The sequence below is a fragment of the Homalodisca vitripennis genome, chromosome 1 (genome assembly GCF_021130785.1).
Source record: "Homalodisca vitripennis isolate AUS2020 chromosome 1, UT_GWSS_2.1, whole genome shotgun sequence".
NCBI lineage: Eukaryota > Metazoa > Arthropoda > Insecta > Hemiptera > Cicadellidae > Homalodisca > Homalodisca vitripennis.
Window position 1 is genome coordinate 102,178,082 of NC_060207.1, and position 26,435 is coordinate 102,204,516.

At 33.2% G+C, this 26,435-nt stretch overlaps 1 protein-coding gene across 1 annotated transcript in view; it reads left to right on the top strand.

The window, feature by feature from the left end:
* The window catches only part of LOC124367996 (PDZ domain-containing protein GIPC1), a 53,490-nt gene extending 27,456 nt beyond the window's left edge, over positions 1-26,034 (top strand). Inside the window, exons 2-7 of the mRNA XM_046825264.1 lie at positions 12,793-12,889; positions 13,059-13,192; positions 16,616-16,754; positions 18,966-19,075; positions 22,318-22,396; positions 25,667-26,034. Of these exons, the coding sequence (XP_046681220.1) occupies positions 12,793-12,889; positions 13,059-13,192; positions 16,616-16,754; positions 18,966-19,075; positions 22,318-22,396; positions 25,667-25,836 (729 nt within the window). The 3' untranslated portion in view covers positions 25,837-26,034. The remainder of the gene's footprint in view (positions 1-12,792; positions 12,890-13,058; positions 13,193-16,615; positions 16,755-18,965; positions 19,076-22,317; positions 22,397-25,666) is intronic.
* Positions 26,035-26,435: the final 401 nt, after the last annotated feature.

The following is a 26,435-nucleotide window of genomic DNA, read 5'->3' on the forward strand; positions in this document are numbered from 1 at the left end:
TAAATTCATGGATTTATATTAACTTTTTATAGAATATAAAAGGAGGGAAGATGTCAGTCATAACTTTGCCATAACGTAGATCCAGTTTGACCTATAACATTGATAGATACATCATTTGATGTACTGACTATTTTATCATTTTGTATCTGTTATCGTTCCAAAACTCAGCAGGGAGAGTCGAACTTTTATCCCCTTGTACATAAATACTCAAGTACGCAGTAAGAAGTAAAGTGAACTGAAACTTAACTTGAACAATTGTAGAGCGGCTGGGAACTAGCACACAGCACGTGTCTGCCATGTGTTTCCAGGTAATTGTCTCGTGTTCGTTGGTGCGTGAAGTGAGCGTGCGTGACAGAACACACCTGGAATTTTGAATGTGCGAGCGTGGAGAGGGGCACGCTTGTGTATGTGTTGTACTTGTAAAAACATCTGGTGCTGCGTTGTGCGTTCGCCATGGCTGACAAAACAAACATATCTCATTGATTATTCAATAGTAAAGGGGAACAATTTTATATCCTCTATGATAGCGGTCCCTTAAATGCCTTTTATTGGTTTCGTTCCACTGCCATCACTACCGTGTTTAGAGTTTACGCAGTTTTCTTTTTCATTTGCGTACATATATCCGAATTCTATTTTCAATAGGTATAGTAAAAATTTATTGAAGTGACTACTTCTCTTGGCGGGCTATGGATTTATGTTTGTATGGATGTATATACACTCGGAAAAACTGTATGTATGTCGCGTCACAGATTGTCACGTTACGCTTGTTCGCTCTGTAGCCACTAGGGGTGGGACTATCGGGACCATTTTGATGATACTGTTGCTCCTTGTTGAAGTGACTATTTCTTTTGGTGGGCTATGGATGTACGTTTTGCACGGAGAAAATGGAAAGACAGTAGCGGGACTGATAGACAGAAATGACTACTTCCCTTGATTATGAGTCCTTCTGAAGAAGGATCCATAATCGAGGCTACACCTTATAACGGGCTGTGAATAAAATGAAACACAGATAAAATATATGGTAAAATACTGGTTTGAATAAATCTAAGAACTATCAATTATATTTATGTATATTATGCAATATTTATGTATCAATGAATCCGACGTAAGATTGATTAACTTACTGCATTATTTAATAGCAGTATTTAAAGCTCATCGGATTATAAACTAAATTTTAGCACGGTGAATATTATTTCCTATTCCAGTTCACTACTTGTTTCGTCCTAACGAAATCTAAAAAAGGAATAAAAAATAAATTGATTCCATCTTTTCTAGTTAACAAAGCCGTAGTGTAATTTAATGCTGGGAGAAAAATTAGTCTCTGTCAATTATAATTATAACCTTTATTCAATTACATTGTGCCTTACCTTAAACTTTGCTAACAAAAAATTACGTAACAACAGATTTTAATATAAATTAATCTGAAGAAACGTTAAAACCATTAATTTACTTTTTAAAAGATAAATGAAACTTAAAAATATCAAAGGAGAAAAACATAAGTACAACGATACATAGAACAACAATAGTATATTTAACAAGATTTAATTCCAGAATTGTTATATCTTGTTTCAGTTATTTTAAGCTCATGATACAAACCAAATTATAAAAACTAATACAAACGATAATAATCAAAATGTATAAATATCTATTTTTTAATATTAAGAAGCCAGTGTACTATATGATATGTAAAAAATATTATAAAAATTTGTTTAAAATTAATAGAAAATATAGAAATATTTTATTTTCAAGAATTGAGTGTTCCATATTATATAAACAAAAAACATTTAATACTCGTAATTACCAAACGCCCTTTTTCAAGATATATATTTACAGCCAGTTATAAGAAGTAGTCAGGCATTTCTGTCGGTTAGTCCCGGGACTTCTTTTCTATGTTTTTCTAGAAACGAAATGCTCATAGCAATGTTCTGTCTTCTGTCCAACGTTAACAACTATAATAAATTATAATTTAAAATAATATATGCTAATTAATGTTCAAAACCAATAACAATTAATTAAAATGAGAAAAATACAACAGTATTAGTCTGCGTTCTTATATTTATTATTACGACAGTTTCTTGTACAATTCAGTGCATTTAAAACGTCAGTATTAAACTTGTAAATTGAATACTTTAGTATTGTTAAGATTAGGCTTATTCCTGACGTTTCCACCGCTCGCAACTTCTAACGCGACTTCCATCCCCAATCACGTGGTATCATTAGATAATGAGCTTTCATAGTAAAATCCTATCGAGTCAAGGATATGCAATTACAGTTTATTCATAATTCAGATTAGTGTTACGAGTATAACTTTTTATATCCAGCTAATATGTCGTATTTGTGTTTATAATAGAATTCCAATCCTTGCAGTATTTGATCGTACAACTGAGTGTAGTAGTGTCGTGGTACCGGAGTAATCAGTAATGGGGTAATTCACGACGTCTTACGTAAGCGGAGACACGGCGTGTGGCGTGGTAGAGCGGGGGGGGGGGATTCTTGCGCAGGTCTTGCAGATTTGTCCACAATAATTAAAACATTGTTGTGTGTCTGGCGGGATGCGGGAAACAGAAAGGGGGATGCTTCAGTTGTCCAAGGTCGCCCATATGACCTGAGGAATAGTCACCAGCCACCACCTGCAGGACAACACACGATAAGTTCTGTATAATATACCCACTGGATTGGAAGAAAGACTGCATTTTACTAGGGAGGATTCTACTATTATCGAGTAGTCCTGTAATATGTATAAATTATTGTTTATAGTCAGGAATGAAATCAGCTGAACTAAATTTTAAAAACCATATATGGATGGACACAGATCGGCTGAATCTTTGAATGTATGACATTTTGTAATTCAACTAACAAGTGTTTTTGTATCGCCGATGTCATGTCAATTTTGACAAATTTGATGCTTGAATGGTCTACAAAAGTGTATTGTATGCATTAACAATATTGTAATGCATAAAATTAATAACTGTAAAATTACACATGGACATTTCAATACACTAAGTTAATGAGGAGAAATAGAGTATAAACTGGCTAATAAAAACATCATTATTGCTATATCTTTATGTACCATCAAAAATGTATAGCTTTTACTACCCAAATAATAGTGCCATGACTTCTTTCTTCTTCTTCGACAATGAGCGCTAGTTGAGTACTACTACACCGTAAGCAACGCAAGTATAAAGCTGTCAAAATGTTGGCTGTGAGAAATAAATTAACACGATTGTCATTATATACGTTCTGGTTGTGATTTAAATTGCATTATAAGTCATTGTAGATAATCCAAAATCGATTATAATGACTAAAATAAAATAGTTTTTGTATCCTACCGTCAAATTACACAACACAACAAGTATAAGTGAGTCATATGAATTTAATTTAATGACAAAGCCTTCCACCACCATGGCTACTAAGGTCCGACGATGAAAGTTAACCTTCGAAACACGTCAACATAAGAACACATGAACTTGGATTGGCTTGACGGCAGGATACAAAATCTATCTTACTTTAGCAGTTAACATTTATATTTACGTAATTTATTGACACTGCCATAATTATTCATATATTCATCTACTGTATTATAAACTATGTGTTTGGTTACTGCACAATTAGTTTGCCTTAGTTCTCTTATCTTATTGATAGCCTACTATTCATAGTATGCATGTTGTAGGCATTAAGTGAAAGTGCAACAATAAACATTGACTGTTTCTACCAAAAACTCTATAAACCAAAGACATCAGAATAATAATAATAAACTATGTGTTTGTGATAAAACAAGTGTAAACTAAAATTGGCGCCTTGTGTTATGACAGAAATTAGGATTGCCCGTTCGGTGAGCTAGGGAGGGTACCACAACGTGGAAGTGCACGATAACATATTTTGGTACTAACTTTTTCCATGGAATTTTATATTTTTTTATTCAATAAGTTGTTGATCGAAGCCAAGAGTAGGACGTAAGGAGGTTCTGTCTTGCCCTGGCATGGGCACTGACACCGAAGCCAAATGATCTGATCCGTTGGGCAACCCGGCTCACTGCGGCGTGACTCGGTCTCCGTTCATGGATATCTTGGAAATATTAACACTTGGAAATGTTAACTGTCACCATTACTACCATTTGTGCCTAAGGAAGGATGGATGATGAAGAAGAACAAAGTTGATAATTTCTTTATCTTTACCTCACCATTGATGTAATAAGGCTAGAAATAAATTAACGGATTCCAAAGTTATGAAATTATTTATGAAATTTACTGCTGAATTGGTGTAAAAGAAGTGAAATGGCAGTTCGATACACTTTTATCCAACTGGAATTTATCTCTGTTTCATTGATTATTGATAATGGAACACAAGCAGTTTTGTTAGTTGCCACCTGAACAACGTTGGTGGAACGTTCACTAAGTAAAAAGTACTTTTGGGAGTAGGCTAATCTATGTTATAGTAATTACAATAGCGTGCGTAACAGCACGGTGGGAGGAGTTCCCCTAATAGGGACTTGATTGCTCTGTGTTGCCACTGTCATTAATGCTTCCTTCAATGGACAAGGAAGGCAGTGGCGCGTAGCGAGGCCAGATGATCAAGTAGGCCGTGGCCGTGGGTCTCCGTGTCATTGGTCAGTGGTCATCGACTTGTAACAGTCCACGGCACGATCCTCGTCGGCGTCAGATCCGCAACTGTACTGTGACTTCCGTGTCCGCCAACGTTGTGCGCCTCACCTGTTCTTCGGATTTAGCACGGAGCGGTAGGCTACGTTTCCCATCGCCCGTAGCACTTGAGATCTACTAGTCCGTATTTCAGAATCGAGTTCATAGGTTATATAGCGATGTATGGTGAGCTGTGAGGGAGGTGTCCAGTAGTGTGACTAGAGAGTTACTATGATTCCAGGGTAATGAAGTTCATCAAACTGGAAGGTTTAATGGCGTCTTGGGGGTATAGTTAAATCTTCTGGTGACCTTGTAGGAGATTCTGGCTATTAAGAACCACGTCTCGTCTGCATCCTGACACCTGATGCCATTAAATCTATGGTGGAATGCAGTTCAAGCATTCATTACAGTCGTTATATTAAATCTCATTCTTGGCTATGATGAAGCCTCTATAATCTTCCACACCTGATACCAGTTTATACTAGATTGACTGCAGTAAAATTATTATATGAAGGGCTAAACGGAAAGAACAGGCTAAGTCCATTTTTGAGTAATTTTACAGGAGAGCGTTTTTTAATGTTTAAATGTTAAATAAAACCTTACCAATGGGTAATAACTACAATAATATAATAATTATGCCTAGTAAATGTTGTTTTACATTGCTTTAAATTAACAAAAGCGTCATTTATTGTATTGTTTATTCCCAAAACTCGTACTTAAAAGTCATAAGTACAAAACAGAACGGCAAAAAACAAGTTCAGTCCCATGGGCTTACCCAGTTTTTTTACCAAACCTGGTAAAATAAAAGCCACATATAAATAGAAATTTATGTTTTTATTCAAATGAAATAAAGATACAAGGTAAACTCTACTTAGGCAATCTTAGTTTGAATGTCCAGATTATTCATGAGGCAAACTTCCATAGTATTCTTGAGCTTGTGGGCCACAGAATTTTTTCAAGGCTTTGCAAATCTTGGTACTTGGCCAATGGAATCGGTAGAAGACCTAGAACAACAAAAAACATGTATTTTATGTCATTAACCTAAAACTATAAGTTATAACTGAATAAGGGAGGTTACGTCAGTGGAGATTAGTAGCTACACCACCAGGTGCTAAATGAGTATTACTTTAATTGACATTCAAATGTATTGAAAGTATAATAAACTAAGTTATACAACCTTATATAATAGTTAAAATTGTGTCTAGTGGAAATAATATTGCTTTACCTTCATATGAAAAGTTTGGTAGGTTGAATTCTCCCCTCATTTTTTCCATGTGGTGGCAGATCCATTGTGGTAATGGATGCAAGTTCAAAAAGCACCATTAAAAACTTGTTTCTGAACTTAACTTCCTTCTTGAGATTATTTCAAATACAATTTCTCTGACAGGGCGGGTAGCAAAGGGACACTTTTTCTTGTAAAAACGGTGCTAAGTGTGCAGTCCATTGACGAAATGTATCAATCGTGGCTTCGTGCACGATAAAAGGGTGACGGATTTGTCCGAGCTGTTTCAAATACCTCGATCCAGTCATGTGGAAGCTCAGTACGAGTTTTTTTTGGTTGATTAACCCTAAATTTTTGTCAGTCTCAAGGTAACTATGTCCTCTCACTGGAAAACTTGCTGTTATTAAGTCAAAGCGTCGCTCAGTATGAACTAAATTGTGGAAAAAAAACGTACCAATGTATAATTTATGTTCTGTCCTGAACATCCATCACAGAACACTTCCAGTTTCCTTACTCTTTCGTCCAATTCATCGTAAACAAATTTGTGAAGCATTGAACATACGTCATCGCTTCCTTTTTTTTCCTGAACATTCTGGGTAGATGAAAAAGACGCTTTTTTCTACTTGCTAATATATGAACGTTGAAGTTGTAAACAGACAATTGCCTTTTTATAGTACACATCGTTAGTAGGGATGTTGGGCAAAGAACAGGTTTTTGCCAAAATCAAAAGCAATAGCTTCATAATCTGCATGAGTCTTACTAAACTCTTTTAGCATCTTTTTTCTTGTTATAGAATGCGCTTGCTTTTCTTTATGGACTTGGTTTTCAACATGTAAACGTTCGATTTCTTTATTAATTTTTGTCAAACAATTTTTGTCAGTTATGTGTTTTTTTTTTTTCATTTTCTAATACCTTAACTTTGGCTGAAAATTCATCACAAGTACTGCACGTGTCTGTGCGAGGATATCCGAAAGATATGTTGAATTCACTTGAAAAGATTTCTCTGTAACACTGGTAAGAAACTTTAACTGATGGGTATGCTTCTTTAAATAAATTAATATAAATTATACATCTTTGTTGTATTCAGCTCTTCAGAAAGATAAGTTTTCTTTGAGTCTTTTAATCCATAGTGACTGCCTCGTCTGGGAAAAGATGCAATGTGGGCCTTGATGGAATTTCTAGTTACGTCCTGAAAGCCTCCAAGGCCTATTAATCGTGTTTTACCCCCCCGTTTATCTAAAGGGGATTGACCACTTGACCTCAAACTAGACACTAAATACTCAAACTTTGCCTTTAGTTATGCCATGAAAAGCAATGAAAGCTTTGCGACAAATTACAGTATCCTCAACAGTTCCATTAATATTCACCCTTACTCTATATTTGTAGGAGGCATTGTTTTGTCGGGCATTTTCTGCAATTTCTAGGCCGTCTACGTTGAATGGGCAAGACTGAAATTAGGCCACACAAGTAACTATTTTGCATGTCAACAGAGTTTAGTAAATTAAATTCCTTTAAAATACTATTTCTAGTCGCCTCTGGGACTTTCTCAAAGCACTTCAAGGTACATTGGCAATCTTCACCCATAGTATGTGAAGATAGGTTAAGTTTCTTTCTTACCTCTGACATCCTACCATACCTTTTCCTTTTCTTCGAAGTTTCAAGCTTCATTGGAGAACCATCAGAGGGAATGTCACCTTCCATAGTTATTAAAAAATAGCACGTAATATTAATAATAATTAGATACTAAACTCACTAAGCATTGAAAACCACCACTCTATAACACCATTATTTCACATTAAATTCAGTATTCAAGTGTAAAGAAGTCAGGTGGTGCGCGTAGTGGGCAGACACAAGCACTATGGACTGAGCCTGTTCTTTCCAATACTGGATGGACTGAGCTTATTCTTTCCCTTTGGTGTTTTTTTTTAATTGTTGTTTTTTCTCGGGATTGAGCTTGATATTTCCCAAACTAAGCACATGCTACATATGCCGCAACAGGAGTACCAACATATAAGCCAAAAAAATCAAAATTGAGAAAAATGGACTTAGCCTGTTCTTTCCGTTAGCCCTTCATATGCAATAATAAACACAGTTAGATGATATGGACACAAGCAGAAAAGGTTGAGTTAGTCTCAAAGAATTCACTGAAAAAATATTGAACTAGCTACTTGCAAGGTTTTAATAAGGGACTTAAATCTTTGGTACGTTATTTTGTAGAGTGTTGAACAACTTAAGACAATATTTGGATCTATTCATACTTTCGTGTCAATCCTGCAAAATTGAATAGTTGTTTCTTGTACCATGTGTAAGTGCCTGCATGTGCGCGTACATTTGACGTAACTGGCGCTAAAGTGACGATACCTAATATCATCAAGTAGCTCTCAGACAGTTGAGTTTTCAGCCTTTTGGGATGTTAAACCAACTAAATAGGTGCTTATGTTGATGTATATGTAATCCACGTCAGCATCTCAGTTATTCCTTTACTAAATAACCAATCAATTCTAGGAAAATTGTATTTGCTAAACGGCCAGATTCCGCTCGGTCACAGTTGTCGATATCTCAATGTACGTCTTTAGTTCAGCATCATGTGGAGACAACCATAATCAACTCAAGTTTTAAGTCTTATCTTAGAAGCGCAATTGTAATTATATCACCGTTATTACCACCGACTTTGATTCTATCTTTGAAGGCGTCTTCAGACATCACGTACAACTTTACCATGTTTTAGATGAATTGGGAATTCTAAATGGGTTCTGAGAGTATTATACAGGAGTGGAGTCCGATGTTTAAACGTTTTGCAAGAGATCTCCATTTTTCGTGTAGAACATATCGTAAAACGATTTCTGTTCTGTTGTGGATGTTGCTGAAAGGGTTGTGTCAGGTAGATAGTAGCGAGTGGATACATTCTCTGTCTTTAACTAATAGTGTTATCTTATTTATTCAGATATAGTGGGATCCTTGCAGTTATGGTGGAAGCAAGATGTACCAGGTCATGGATATGAGTTTGCCTTCGATCTAGTTAAGTGTAGAGTTTTGTCTTTCTCCCCAACCATCAAGATTAAGAAGACCTAGTACAGTGCTACATATATACAGTGCTAGATATACAGATACAATAACGATATTTAGCTTGAGCGCCTCCCAGATATTTCGGCGTACCTTCCGTAAATTGTGTTACCTTCAATCGGGACCAAAGATGGATGGAGACATTAATTTTTATATACAATAAATAGTAATAACACTCTTTTAAAACTCCAGTACTTCAGAAATTCTTAAGCCTTTTCCAAATGCTCCTTTACCCTAGCTTTGTGCTAAAGTAATGTAGTAAAATGTTATGTTATTGGATCAGTATATTTCTATTTCGGTACTTATGGTATGTTGTTGTAGATGGTTGCGGCTTTCTAGTTAGGCCTACAGGCATTTACTTCGCTAACATGTGACGGGTGAACAAGGCTTCACATCTCTAAGTTTTACCATTAATAGTTTAATGTTTGAAAAGATATAAGTATCTGTAGAGAAATGGTAGCCCAGAACAGAACAGTTTTACAGACAGAATTTCTGACAGATCACAAATACACTAATAATTACCACTTCAACAACATGGAAAGACTGCTTTCTTTGGAATCCTGGGTTTGGGTAATTACTCGAACACAGATAAACTGAATTATCTGTGTTCGATCCATTTATATATCTCAAACAGTACTAAAGTTATTACAGAACACGTGTTGCTTGTATTGTATAAGCACCATAACATTATATGAGATATGGTAGCTGCTGTGACATGAAACTGGACTTGCTATACAGTACTGAGGGATACTGAGTGTCCGATACATTCTAATAAAGAAGCGATAGTATGCTTGTTATATGGATAATCAAGTGAAGTTTAATGGAGACCAGCATAAAAACGTCACGGAAGTGGCCATTATTCAGGATAACCATTTATTGAGACGAGTTCTGTATCAGAAATGCAGTTTTGAGGTTGATCATATCGGCTTTGTTTATAGTTTTTTTTGTTATAATTTCGTCGAACTCGTGATATGAATCTGTTCTTATCACGGTGAATAGTAATTGTTAATATTGGACCTGACTTCTCGGCTCACTCCGAGGCAGCCTTATGAGGCTATGTGGAGAATAGTTACAAAGGCTACATGAACTGTGAGGGATCGGTAATCTATAGATCCATTGTACGTGTAGGCAGTTGGTAAACTTTTAAAGGTCTGTAATTTTGATACAAACACTCTTCCCGTCCATTTAAATCTTTCATTCCTTGTCTATTTCCGTTTGGATAAGAGTAACCAAGATTGAGAATTGTGGGTTTTGGGGAGGGTGGTGGTTCCAGATTAACAGGGGAATGAAATACCAACGTGGAAAGAAGGGGTTTCGGGAGTGATTCCCCCGAAAACGTTAAAATATCTTAGCGCTTTCTAAACACCGTTTTAATGGTTTAAAGTGATTTGGTTTACTATATAATAAAATTAAATGTTAGCCTCCGTGATTGTCTCTGTGTTAAATTTTGATGTCTCTTGACATAGATTTTATTGACTTTCAACTTATTTAGTTTTGAAGAAATACAAATTACTGACTTCCTCGAAAATTTTGGATTTGTAAGTGCCTTACAACGTTGTATTAGGCAATTTTAAACTAATATGTATACGAGAAAATACAACTAACATTTTTGTGAATGTTGGCCCATAAAATTATACTTTTAGCAACTTATATACTGTATGGTCTGGGTAAACAAATGCAAATAATACGTAATGACTAAAAATAATAACGTTTTAGCAAATATAAGACTATGTGAGGCGTATAAAATAGTGTTTATAGGTTGTATTCTTACTCCCTAAATATATAAATACCGCATAAATAATAACTTCGCAATAAAGTTTGGAAAACACAGCATAAAATGTCTTTAAAAAACTATATAGTTTCTTATTATGAAAACACGTATATTTCAAAAATTACAATGGGGGTGGGTCTGAATTCCCTGCCCCACAGCTATGCATGTGGTCATTTGTATTAGGTAGTGAAAGTTTAATTTTAAAATACTCATATCAGTATTTCTTTACTTTAGCCTTTTGAATAAACTTTTCAGGTGACATGTCTTCTAGGCACCCAGTTAACTGGTTCGGTAAAGAAAGTTCTTTTCATTTTAGAGGACTAGTTCCTATTGCCAAAACCGAAGACCATGCTTTCAATTACACATAAAACTGTTGAACTTCCAATATTAGTTATTTTTAACAGTCCTTTTATAAAGTAACACTATTATGAACAAATATATTCTACTGGCAAGTCAATATAAATAAGTTTAAAAATAAAAGTTTTAGATTGTTCTGTTAATTTTAAAATTCTTTCTTATAGGTAATTCTTCCTTTAATACGCTAATTCATATATTACTTTTATATAATAATAAATACTTTTAATTAATATTGTTACTATGACAATTTATTATATTATGTAATTACTTAAAATTATTATGAATATTAAACTTCTTAAGATACGGGAAGTACCTCTGAATAGACTACACCTAGGAGTACTATATACTCTCAGAATGAAATGTTAGCTCTACAATCTACCAAGGTTTATATAATATACGACTTCTAGTATGATTTATTTATATTTAAGATTTCTTGAATTATGTAAGATCAGACTTGATACTTAAACTGGCTTGTTTATAGTTTGAAAGGCATTCTATAAACTACAGATTGAAGTGTTGTTTGAAGTGTTGCAGTATTGAAAAAAAGTGATGTAAAGGGGAATGTGTACTATGTTTATTCGTATGTTATTCTGTATCTGTACAATGGTGTAATACATTATTTTCTAGAAATAAATTACATTATTTAATAAGGAAAATAAAAGAGTATAGTGTGTAGACGAATTTGTCATGAAATGTATGTTAAGTGTTAATTTGTTTTATTAACATACAATTAATATTATTATTCAAATACGGATTATTATCCAACATTTTCGTATTAATTTACGGAAGAATGGGAACATATCTGAACCCTATTTTCTTTGTAGTGTTTGACCAGTCAGTGCCGCTGTAGTAGAAATGCAAAGGGGATACATAGTTTACTTTATACAGAAGGTAATGAGATTAGCACTTGTCAGTTTTCTTCTCACTTCGTGTTTCGACGCCATCCTGTCCTCTAAATGAAATGTAGGCTACGTTTTACTTTCACTCCACAATCTTGACTGAATACATATTACCTAAATGAAATATCTGACAATGTCAATTCCTACGTTTCAGAATTTCTTTTCTGTTTGGTACATTGAAATGTATTAAAGTGTATTACAAAATAATGTAACAAAATTAATGAATGACATAAAATTTTATTAATTCAATATTCCTGTTTATTTCTTTCAACTAAAAATAATTTATAATTCAACCACAAACATAAAAAAGAACTACTGAAATACTTGAAAGTACGTAAGTTTCTCAAACTAATCGAACATACTTACAAATATATTTTAAAACGTAAATATATAAGCTTTTGAACTATAGAAATACACATATAAACAACGTTTATACAGTTAAAATGCTTTTAAAACATTTAACACCTAATTGTTAAGGAAGAATATATTGTAAAAACAAAAATAATATCAAAAGTAATATTTTCTACTAATTGGAACAGGTGGATTTAAATTAGACTTGAAAGGTTCCAAGTTACGTTTGGGATGTAATTTGGCATTACAAATTGGGTTCAATAGAGTTCAATAACTTAGTTGAGACTGATTTGGATTCTATAGAAAACAAACGAATAGTGATGGAGACTTCAATGAATTAATGATGCTTTTAAGAAACTAATAATTTTAGCCAGTTAAACTCATAATTTATTCAATTTTTTACTATACATAAAAGTGCAGTTGATTAGATCTGTTTCCCAATTTGGTGAGCTATAAATAGGGAAATATTACAGTCAGTTTATTATGTTCTAGATCCTGTTCTGCACACTCAACACCCACAAGATAGACATGACTAAGCTGCTGGGCGGCCAGATAGGGTTAGATGACTTCATATTTGTACACAGGAAAGGTCAGTCGATCAGATACTTTCATTTTTTGGCAATATTTTATTCTTTGGTACATTGTTAATAACTTTGGCTCAACCATATGATATGTCTTGAACATAATTAGTTTTTTGTGTATTTTGTGTTATTGTTGTAATGAAAACTCTCCAATGTAAAACTAACAACTCTGTACAGGTCGGCCAAAAGAAATAGAGTTGAGGAAGACAGAGGAAGCTTTGGGTCTGACTATCACAGACAATGGAGCTGGCTATGCATTCATCAAAAGGATAAAGGAGAACAGTGTCATTGATGGAATTGAGTACATTCAGGTACATTTTAACCCTTACAGCAGAAGGCTATAAATACAGTTTATGTATTGTATTTATGGTCTCTGCTTCCAGGGTGAATATATATATATATATATATATATATATATATATATATATATATATATAATATATAATGAATTATTGAGAACTGTTACAGCTAATTACTACCATCACACATGACACTCAAAGAGTTATCTAAGAGAATAAAAGTAACAGATTTTCATCCTAACATTACTTTTTGCGTTTTTATATTCTTGGTGATAGGTATTAGCAGCCACAAAAAGCTACAAAAGAACTATTAGATTATATGTTTGTAATGAACTACAAGATCTTCAAAACTTTCAGAACCAAATTTTACCTAATTCAATCAAAATATAAAAGAAATATTACATAATGTGTAATGTTATCTTTCTTAGTTCTCCATTTGCCCTGTCTATATGTTTGTAATCACTATTATAAAAAGCGTACGTTATATTGTGGTACAATTTGGCAGATTTGGTAAACAAATAATATTATTTACAAAATGACAGCTGCCTTAAAGACAATAAATAAGAGGAAATACATTTTTACTGCTCTTGTGCAACACTTTTAAGGATAGTTTACATTTATTTCTAGAATAAAAATAAGTTTTCTCAGAGATTGTTGTGTACTAAATGAGGAACTAAAGTTTTATCATGAATTACTAAAGTTTTATGAATTACTTTGTTATGTCTCTCCATAACATTTCTCTTACATTGGTTCTGAAATGTTTTTATTTTTTTAATTAGTATTTTAACTTCAGCAGTAAGTAAGGTTAAGTTAAAATAACCCATACTACATTGTAACACCACAACTGTTATCATTTTAGAATTATGAATGAAGCTTTTCTGAATTATGAAAAAACTCATTGGCACACTGACATAAAACTATATTTAGGTTGCAATCATAGTGGAGGATCATACAAGTTTCAGTTTTGAATGCAAAGATAAAAAGCACATGTAGCACGTGTAGATTTGGTGTAGTTCATAAGAGATATGGACTACAGGCACTGAATCACCTCGACATAGCCTAGAAAGCCTCTTATTTAAGCATCACTTACACGTCTCTGGACTATGTCCAAACATCTATATGTCACTGATCCATACAGGCTACAGCCCACTTGCTTCTAGGACCACTTAAGTTTGTAGTTCTTTACTAGCAACCAGTCTTCAAGAACACTATTCATCCAGTCTCTGAGAATTACTAATCTAAATGTTTTCTGGTTTTTGGGCAAACAAGACTGAAATTTCTGGGTCTGGCTCCACCAGACTTCTGGACTTCTTTATAATCTCTGTCCTTTGGTCATCTAAACCTCTAGAAGTCTTTTTAACCATTTAGCATTACCTATATTCTGGGAAAAAATTATGGTTTATGACAATGTTTGTAAGAGCTTCCAGCTTCTGGACCGTCTGAAATTTGGGAGTCCCCTTAGCCATGTAGTCAATTCCGGTTTAAAGTTCAATTTTTCATAATCTTCAGTTATTGTAACCCCCTGGCCTTTGACCTTCCTCATCCCTAATACAATAACAAAAAAAATGTCTGATTTATGATACTGTCTGGCTAGAGCTGTCTCTATCTGCTTTGACCTGCCTTCTTTGATAACTGTTTGTTCTGGGACAGACTAACCTTTTAGAGTCCCAAGCCTCTGGCTTTTCCAAATTGGTCTTGGGTGAGTGAATTCACCACAAATCCTTCAAAATGGAATGTTTCATTCTTTTTAGCCTTTTATTTTTCAAACAATCTGGTGTCTGGGATCGCTGGGAACTCTCAGCTTCTGTAATTTTATTGTGTGAGGAGCTCCCCCGGCTAGTGGGGATTATGGTTTTGGCTAAATTGATAGACTGCTGAAATCCATATTCAAAAGTCACATTCCATTGCCTCTGCAGTTATGTACAAATAAAGACATTATTCATTCATTCCACCTCTTCATTGGATTGGACTGCTTTACAAGGGATCAAAAGGGCTATCAAATCAGTCAAAAAGTGTTATGTACAAAAAGAAAATGTTATTCCAATACAACTTAATCTGAAACCATTCTTATCTGAATTCTAAGTAGCTTTATTACAGTACGGTTCCTCAGTTTTAGTCAGAATAAGAAGATCCCAACATTTTATGTCGCTCAGGCTCCTTGCACATTACACGATTCTGCACGTACGGGAAAAAGCCGTAAGGTTCTAAATTGTGGTCTATTGATTTTCACACTGCATGGTTCCACCCAGACGAGGAAAAAGACAGTCGAACAAATTGAAAACAATAGTTCAGTTCTGTTGAATGTGCGATCTTGTTAATATGGTTGGTGAGCAAGTCATTGCATTATGGCTAATGTGTCGTCGGTGGAAAAGAAAAAGGTGCAATCGACTCTGGCTTCATCCAATTAATTATTGATGTGAGGAAGTCGGACCTTCTATGTAGCCTCTTCAGTTGCCTCTTTTTATTAATTGGATTTAAACTGAAGAAATTGTATACAACCTATTGAAATGTTCGCTATGACTTCATGAGGTAATTCTTGTTGCATTTCCATCTGTATAAATATGTAAAGCTTTGTCCCATAAGACTGATTCAATTAGTGATATCAAAATTTTAGCATAAATTCTATCCATGACTTTTAAATAAGTTACTGAAACACAAACTGAAGACACCACCAAAATGCAACCTAAAATCAAACTAAATCGAGCAAGGTACAGTGCTCGAACAACTACAATCGGCTAGTGTGAAAGTGTGTAATTGTTCACGTAGGTCACTGAGTCGGGAGGATGACATGGCTACTGTGTTGCTACAGTGGCACTGGACGGCTGCATCACGGGTACAGAACCATTTAATTGCAAGGGGCCTAAGTGAATCAGTTAGACCATTTAGCTATGGCTGTAATACAGCATCCACATACTAAAACCGGAAATGAAGGAACATTATTAGTTACTAAAATGATAATAATTATTACCTTGGAGGCCAGGTATGTAGAGTATTTGATTAGGATATTTTTACATTTTCTATATGGCATGTTTCCTAGCTTGATAATTGACTAGGGGTTATCAATTGGACCTTGTCCAGTCTGAGAACAGAGAGTTAGACAACAGCTTATTAGCTTCATCAGTCAACTAATACAATCAGATCAGTACCTATGTTTTTTAGAAATCCACATTAACACACGTGTCTTAGTTTTCCCAGACTCTAAACCATCAGTTAAGGATCTAGTTATCTTATGTAGTAACCAGACCATATAGGGCCTACACCCATTCTACGTATCATTCATCACATATTCTGATAACTTGGTGTCAGGCATCTTTTTATGGTGATTTCCATATTATTATTTCAGTGAACATAAGAACATTAACATCAATTTAAAGCCAGTAAATGATATCCATGTATACTGAAAAAATTGTGTTTACCTTACAATGCTTGTGGCAGGTGGGAGACCACATAGAGAGGATAAATTCAGAGAGCCTGGTCGGCAAGAGACACTTTGAGGTAGCCAAGATGCTCAAAGAGATCCCCAGAGACACTGTCTTCACCATTAGACTTGTTGAGCCTCTTAAGGCAGGCTTTTGTAAGTATGGAGGCTTAGGCTCTTACCATATCTATGTGAAGCAAGTCATTTATATATATATATATATATATATATATATATATATATATATATATATATATATTTAATTTGTTGAAAAAATTATATATATATATAAATGACACGTACAATTTATTGAAAAAAAAATATATATATATATATATATATATATATATAATTTCTTTTTCTAGAGATATTTGTTTTATTTAATAAAAGATGATAATTAACAAACTCAATAGTGGTTACTCTGTCAAAAATTCTATGGTACCCACTACGACTAATTATTTGTAAATAATTTATCTTATTTGGTGGTAATTTTAAAGTATTGCCAAGTGTAGCCGTCTTAAAAACTTTATAAACCTATAATTTACTGCAGATTTACCAAACTCAATAAATCAAATGAATTCATATATTCAAGTAGTTATATAGTACTAGCTGTTCCCCGTGGCTTCGCACGGTTTTTGTAAGCTTTGCTCGTGTATGAGCACTTCTGGTTCAAGTGAATTATATTGTCAACGCCGATGTAGAGTTTACCTTGTTGACACTATCAAGAAAATCTGCCTAAAGTGTATGTTTATAGCCATTGTACACGTACATGTACTTAATAATAAAGTGGTCTAACATTCAAGCTATAAGGCCAAACAGAAATTCATTTGAAAGACAAATATCCATAAAAACTTAGCGCCTTCACATAGTGTGTGGTTATTATACACAACTATCTCGTAATTGTAGTTTACAATGTGCAGGCGCTTTGATAACTTATATATTTTGCAGTGCCTCCTGGTGGTGAATTACATCAATGGGCATAGCATATAAACCTTCTATGTGGAAAAATACATCAAAATTTTCATAATGATCGGTCAAATAGTTTCTGAGTCTATAAAGGACAAACACACAAACATTCATTTATATATATATATATATATATATATATATATATATATATATATATATATATATATATATATATGAAAAAATGTTGTAGCATGTACAATGTATTTGAAAGATTTGTAGAAATATAAAAGTAAAAATAAGAAAGAATCAATGAAATTTAGTTCTTAAAGAAAGTAATAAACCTTTATTTTCTTATTTTTAAAAGCTTAATTAATATTATTTTATATTCCAACAAAACAAAATAATGTTTCTTTAGAAACAAGTTAGGAGTACGCCAGACCATCTATTATGTAATAGGCTTCACTAAGTTTTGAGGCTATGAGCATTATCTCAATGACATCCTGGTGGGATATAGTTCATTCCACAGTCCTAAAAACTGCCTTGACCTAAATACAACAGAAAAGTATTAAAAAGTACCTGTAATCATTCTAGAAGGAATGCTTCCCTCAAATCTCACACTGTCAGAAGTCAATGGGCATTTTCAGTTTCTCAATGATAGTCTTTCGTAATACTTACTTACTTGATACTTGGTGATATCCCACTAAAAGCACTTCTGTGCCATGGTCATCATATTGAAATGGACCTTTTCACGATTCTAAGTATTCTTCTACAGAGTAGTATGGCCGTTCCAGCAGATATTCTTTGAATTTAATCTTGAATTTTTCATAATTTTCAATTTTCTTGATTTCAGCTGGCACTTTGTTGTAAATTTTTTCCACTCATGAACCTAGGGCTCTCCTTTGCTAAGCTGGATTTAACTTGAGGAACATATATATTCTCTTTTTGTCTGGTAGCATATTTATGGATTTCTAAATTTTTTCGGAATATTTCAGGCTTCGGAATATTTTAATGCTCAGCCAATTAATAAAATACACAAAAGAAGCACAGTTGGGTATTCATAAAATAATGTCTAACAATATATTTGATAACAATTTTAATTGTTAAAATTTAATTGCTTTTGATTAAACTTTTGAATTAATTATAGCATCTGCTTTTAAATTATGTTCTCTTCACAGTTGTTTTGCCATAACTCTCTAACAAAAGAATATTAAAACATGGAAAAAAGTTTTTGATTGCCTAAACATATGTTTAACTGTTTATACCCCTAATTTTACAGTCAGAGGATTAAGATGTATATTTTTTTTATCATATATTTAGTTATTGTTGTTTCAGGAAATCTTGACTCACATAGCTACTGGTGCAAAGGCTAGAAAGCAGAGTGGGCTCAAACAAGGCAAATTTTGATTAAATGCGAATTGGATAGGCCATGTTCAACATTTAGTTCTTATCTTATTTCAGCAAATATTGATTCACGTGGCAACTCACGCAGAGGCAAGAAGCCAGGGTACGGCTCAGGCAAGGAGACTCTGCGGTTAAAGGCTGATGGGAAGGCCCATGTTCAACAAGTGGTAATTATTTATATTTTACTCTATGACAATGTATCTCTCCTGAAAATATTTGCATGGATGAGTGTACTTATCTATAACATGTTTACTACCAATGAGCATTGTATGGTGTGTGTAATTACTGATTGTGCATCACTTGATAGTCAGAGTATTAACATTGTATACAATAGCTATAGTAGTGTCCACATATAACACGTTCACTTCTATATTATGAGACACATCATTGCAAGCCTGGGAATTTTGCTTTATTATTTATTAATAATATAACACGTTCATGATCTTGTGTACACCATCGGGTACATGCGATCATTCACAACTATCATCGTGTATCCGATCGGGTACTGTAGTAACTAGGAAAGCTCATGTAGATGATTTGCAACATTTATTAATGGACTCTCATTAACATGGATAAAATGTGTGAGGTAGATCTGGGTACATGTAAAGTACATGTACCCAGATCTATAACTAAAAAAATTAATTTGCTAAAAGCTAAGATCTACTCCTTAACATGTTCACTGTGGACAGTAACATGTCCCTTGCCAAATGCAGAAAACTAACCGGACAGTTGTGCTACCAACGCTGCAGTGCTGTTATTTCACGTGTCAATTGTTCTATTGAAAGCATACTTACTGTTACCTCAGTTCGGCCTGCAAATACAGGACTACTGTCTAGTCAGTGTCAGTGAAAAACACACCCATACAGACTCTTACAAAGTTCATTGAAAGGGTGTATGTTATCTTTGTTATTAAAATTAATCTCACATCATTTGAAAAAAAAAAATACCACAATACTGTGGTGCTATGACTTTACACTATTATTTGCTATCTGCAGAACTACTGTCTGGGCAGTTATGTTAATTAGAAATAGAACCATGTGAAAATAAGTTCACCTGAAACATTCATGGTATAAAAAAAATGCTTTTGCCAAAAATTTGGGTTGTCTGAACGGCTCAAAGAAATTTCATAAACTTTAATAAAAGCTGATGGTACAAACAAGTATAACCGGATTTAATTCCAATGTGGATAGAAACAAGAACCTTTCTGTTTTTTAAACACTTTATAATTATAATGTGCAAGTTGAGGTTTGGACACTGTTGCAACACAAAATATAGGAGGAATCAACTGATCTGTATTTAATGAATGTATTGGGTATATTAAATAAACGTGAAAACAGGTTTAAAAAAATATTGAGTAAAAAATATTATAATTCTACGACATTTACTAATCCTTTTTCAAACACATCATATCATCATATTATCATATGTTCTCAATATCTTGAAATTTCTTAGTCACAGAAATAAAGATTTGTAATTACAAATATAAGATATTAGCAGTTTACCCGTGGCTTTGCACACAATTTACTTCTGAACAACTGAGACTCAAAGGAAATATCCTTTTTTTTAAATAACATACCAAACACTCAAGTTTAAAGACCAGTATTTTGAGGCCTGGGCAGTTTTTATAAATACCAATGAAGTAAGTCAAATTTCTCTGCAGTATTCCAATATTTGTGGTAGAATGGCTTCAATGATTTCAGTAAACTAGAAATATTTTAAGACTGATGTCCCTAGTCTTTTTATTGAAATTATGTATAGTTTTCATAGATTAGCTTATTTTTTAGTCATATTAGTTTTTTTTAAGTTATGAATAGCTGTAAACCTGATACAGTAGACTGTATGCCCTTGATTATGAATCTCTTTTTGCTAATTCCTTAATTGGTAGGCACTCTTCTAGATGAGTTACATGGATTGAGCTCAACCACAGCCAAAAACTTCTTGTGCCTTATCATACCTTACAGGCTTAGTGAGCTGTTTCCCTTTGTTGTGTTCCGGTTATACATTTCAAGTTTTTCATGGACACAACTAGCAAATTTTTGGAAAATCTTTCGCGAATGATGATAATAGTCCGTGTAACATGGAGCATACAGAACAACAGCAACTGTGTAGTTCTGTTAACATTACCAAACACCATCAACATTGAGAAAGTTTCCACATTATTGAATGGCATATTTGTCAGACAACAATAAATGTCTTCACTGACACGGCACAAAACTAACTAAAAGAAATAATACCTGATAAGACACGATTATTATCTCTTATCGTTTCTCCCTAACTTGTTCAAAAAGATACATTTTAGACGACACATGATGTGGAATTCTCCTACTTTGTATAAGATTAAAAAAAGTAAATATGTTGTTAGTTCACATTGTCCATGGTTGCATAGTAGAGAGTTTAAAACTTTCTCTTTGTAACACAATATTAAGTTGTGATGAACACATACATACAATGATTAAAAAAGCTGTTTTATTTCTATACAGTATCTTGGAAATACAATATCTTGGAAATACAATATCTTGGAAATACAATCTGTCTATTCATTGAAGTTTAGGTCCACGTTCTCTGAACATTCTACATATTTAATATATAATAATTTAAACAGTTAATAATCTTCCCCTTCTACATAAAATATGAAATAATTTGTTTAGTCTCAACTTAAATCGTGCTGTGTACCCGCATCTCCTGTCAACTCTCTCTCCATTATCCGTAAAAGATACTAGTACTAAAACTATGAGCAGCTGTCAGCAAGTTAGGATATGTGGTCATTACAGAGTGTGGATATTTATTACAAAAATGGTAAAATATATTCCAAAAATAACAAGTATGGAGGAATGATAAAAATAAAAGAGGTGTGATTGGGAGAACCGAAATCCGATATTGCACAAGTAAAGATTCTATCTTGTGCTGCCCCTGACTATCAGGTTTAGAAAACAGTATGTGAATTATGTTTAAATAGTGCCTTACTGTAAAACCTCTTGTAACACTTTAATACTATAAAATATGCTCACTATTTCTTAGAAACACCAGGTGTAAAAATGGGTTTTTAAACTTTTCTCTTAAGATGCATACTTTTCCAAATTTACTAATACAGTTTTAAAACATAAACACTGCTTGAATGTGATACAAATGAAAAACAAATCTTCAAATTTGTCAGCATTTATTGTGTTGCTGAAGGTGGAGGATTAAAACTGGAAATTCTTCCTGTCCTGACGTCATATACCGCTGCAAACCGTTATCGGCTTCATATATTTTGTGTCCAAATTGTACATTAATCCATCAATAATATACTAAAATTTGTAAAACATTTCAAAATCCCTTTGTTATAATTTTATTTTATATAGTTAACTTTTAAAGAATAATACACATGCCAAAACAAAAAATAATAAGAGTATTTTTGTTACTATTCCAGAGTACAGCCATGCAGCAAGGAATCGATAGTATCAACCAACTGCTTGAGGGCTTCATGGGCATTAACGACTCTGAATTAGGTATATCATAAAGTTTTTCAATGTATGTGTAACACATGTCTTGTATTACATTTTGAGTTACTGACATTTATATTATATTACAATACAAATATCTTAAATACTTTTTAAATAGGTCAATACAGAAAAGTGGAAATGATAATTTCCATACAAGATTTCTAAAACCAACTATAAATTTAGATCTTAATTTGAATCTGTTTAACACTTTCTAACACTGAAACTGGTTCACTAAAAAAATATTAATATTATTAAACTTTTATTAAATTTCTTCTGGTTCTCATTTCATTGATTAAATCATTCATTGTTAACGCAATTAATTTCTTCAAATTTTTCGGATTCACTATGGAAGCGATCTTATGAATAATATATTATTTCTTAGTGAAATATTTATGGAATTTATAGCTCACTGATGCCAGAGACCAATGATCATCAAATTAATTTCTTCAAATTTTTCGGATTCACTATGGAAGCGATCTTATGAATAATATATAATTTCTTAGTGAAATATTTATGGAATTTATAGCTCACTGATGCCAGAGACCAATGATCATCTGTTTAGTGTATTTATAGCATTGTAAAGTACAGACTAGTTTTTATGTATTGTATAGTTTTTCGTGGCAGATTATTTGTTAAGATGTGTATTGATGTTCTGGAACGTCATTACATGATTTGTTTATAAGAGTACGGATGTTGAATGCAAACACATCCAAAATAATGTGCAAAGCCTCAGGTATCCTAAGTGAGCTATCTGCACATTTAAGACATCAAGTTAGGATGTGGTCTAAGGTCTAAGACATGGGAGTTGCCCTTGGCGTTGCAGGTTCGATTCCTGTGTCTGACGTTATGGATTTTTGAGGTCTTGTATACACTTATGAGAGTCTGGGGTCTGTGGTAAAGCCGGTGGGAGGGTCCACCTTAAATTAAATGTGGTTGGAATGTGTGGAAGTTGACGGGATCAGTGATTTTCTTGTATAAGAGCACAAGACCTAAAACATCTGTTTAGAATTCTTTGTATTTACTATTAAAAAAAACCTTTCACTTGATTTATGAACAAGTTTCAGTGTTGGAGGGTGTTAAACAGATTCAAATTAAGATGTAAATTATGTTCTAAGAGGCATTTATTATTCAACCATGGCCATAATAATAAATTTTAAGAGTTAAAAAATAATTTAAACTACTATTGTAGTTATTATCTAAATTGTAATATGCGAAAGTCCGTACTCCTTAAAAGGTACTCCTAAAAGGTCCATACTCCTTAATAATGAATTACATAAATAAGTTACATAAAGTATAGGTATAATTATTTGTTGTAAGTAACTTTGTGGATTTTGTATTCACATGTTCAACTATACTTTAGCATGTTAGTCTGTAATTGTTAATGCTTGACGTTCAAATTATTTTTTATATGGCTTTAACTGTTTTCACAAGCATTAGCAGTTTTGTTATATATAATATTAGTTGGAAACAAATGAAATATATTATTAATTATAAACATGGGATGTCGGTTAACAATATTAGGTTTGTTAAAATGAAAAAGTCTCTTTTACTTCTAATAGAGTAATAGAGAAAAGTACTTTCAACAAAATGGTAAGTACAGTACAACCTCATTTATCTGAATTTTCGGTTTTTCTGGATAAGTTTTACACAGAGGTAAGAGTCAAATTTTTGAAGAATTAACACATTTTGTTGAATATCTGGTGTAATTTAACATATGTTTAGTGTTTAGAATAATGTGTACAATACAATAACAAATTAATATGTCCAAATCACTTTCTCTCCCTACTAATCTAGATAAACGAGGTTGTACTGTTATTTTAATGTTATTTATATTTTTCATATGGCAAGCTTTGAAGAATAATTTATTTGTGTTGAGAAAGATAAAATATATTTAATGAAATAAAATAATTTAGTAAAATAAAAGGTTTTACAAAATTTTTTGAGATTAAAAATATAGGATGTGGGCTGTACAAAAAACTGCCCTTCAATTATTTTTTAAAAAGAGAAAAAACCATGGATTTTTGAAAAAAAAAAAAAAAAAACTTAACACATAAGAAACTCAGGCAGTTGCAAATGTTTACCACAGAGGAGTAACATGAGTGATCTTTTAGGGAGCTTCATAAATCCTAGAATATTGCAGCAAAATAGTTTGTAAGATTGATATTGCAACTATACTCAAAAGTATCTTTCTCAATTTATGTTTTTAGAGTGTTTTAACTCAGCACCAATGTTTTATCAGAAAGCTTCATAAATCACGCCAGGCCCAGAATGCCTGAATATCTAAAAGAGGTGTTCCTGGACCATCTCATCTTGATGACAACCATCTCATGGTTGATGACAAGATGTGTCAAAACCTCACCAAGTTCAGTTTATAAACATTGGGAAAATAATACCTTTGCAATTGCCTTGATCACACCATTGGTAATCTAAAGCATGAAATTTCCTAAATTATTAATGAATAGATGTAGCGTGTCTTCCCTTCATGTACATGTTTTTTTTTCGTTTTTACGATAATATATAACTAAACAAGAGCCGCGATTATCCAGAATGCGATTATCCAAAGATCCGGCTTATACAAAATACATTACATAAGAATTAAACTAGTAAAGGCTGAAACAGAGAAAGCCTGCCCATCATCCCAAGTCACATGTAGAAGAGTGTCCACTATTGCTCATCATGGTGGCTGCTCCAAGAGATTTCTGAAAGAGGCAGCCCCAATCCACCATCCTGTCATTCTGAATATCCTATCACTCATGAAGCTGCTTAGATGTCTCAGAGGTTCTTCATAATATTATGGTGAACTTATATGACAATTCAAAATATAATATATATTTATGTATTCAATGTATTTTCTTGTGTCATAAATTAAGGAGGGCTGCTCTGCCATCATGATCACAGAGATATTACTAGTACAAGGTATATGTTTTAAAATATTTCATACCAAGAAACGCTTACAAGATTATTGAAAACATCTTAGAGCGACTGCTACTTTTAATGTAAGTTACATCAAGTGAATGTTTAAAATTGGAGCCAAGTGATAGGTTATGGCCAGAACACAGATGCTGCAAAATACAAAATCCCACTTTTACCTCAGGGTGCTGGATAAACAATGTTGATACAAACACCCTTAAATTCCACCTCATTCCAGTGTTCCTTGATTGTTCTCTTTATCACCATATTGAATTTGCTTTTCTAGCCATCAGTAACAAAACTAATATTCTCCAGTATTAACAACTTGACTGACAAAGACTTATGCATCTCCTGTTTATGTCTTAGCCACTCAGATCTGGGAATATGCTGAGAACAAGACCAACAGCTCAGATTTTGCTGATGCCATTGACAACTCAGACTTACAGGACTTTGGCTTCACAGACGACTTCATCATCGAGTTGTGGGGTGTCATCACAGACGCTCGCTCGGGCCGACTCAAGCCAGAGGTCTTCTGAGACCTTATGCATCATTGTTACCATTCTTGTTGTGAATAGACACTGCACATTATTCTTAAAATGGTTTACATCATACTATCGCTGTATGCTTATATATTTTCAGCCTTGTACATATTTTGTAAGTTTTTAACCATTTGAAAACCAGCCTTGCTGTGAAAATTGTGACATCTATTAAAGATTTTAAAGTTTGTTGTGTAATTTTTTTGTCAATTCTTAAATGCCTTCTTCTTCTGAATTGGTTCTATTGATTTTAATAGTGATGAAATGAGACCATGATACCAGTATTACACATAGAAAGTATATATATATATATATATATATATATATATATATATATATATATATATATATACCGGGTGTCCCAAAAGTCCCACCCTCCTTCTAACTTTTGAACGGAATTAAACAAATCAATATCCTTTGGGGGGTTGTTATATAATGACAAATGATGATTTTTGCGCTACATTTTTCTTAACTCATCTGTTCCAATTCCAATTTGACATTATATAACTACCCCCCAAAGGATATTGGTTTGTTTAATTCCGTTCAAAAGTTAGAAGGGGGGGGTGGGACTTTAGGGACACCCGATATATATGTATATA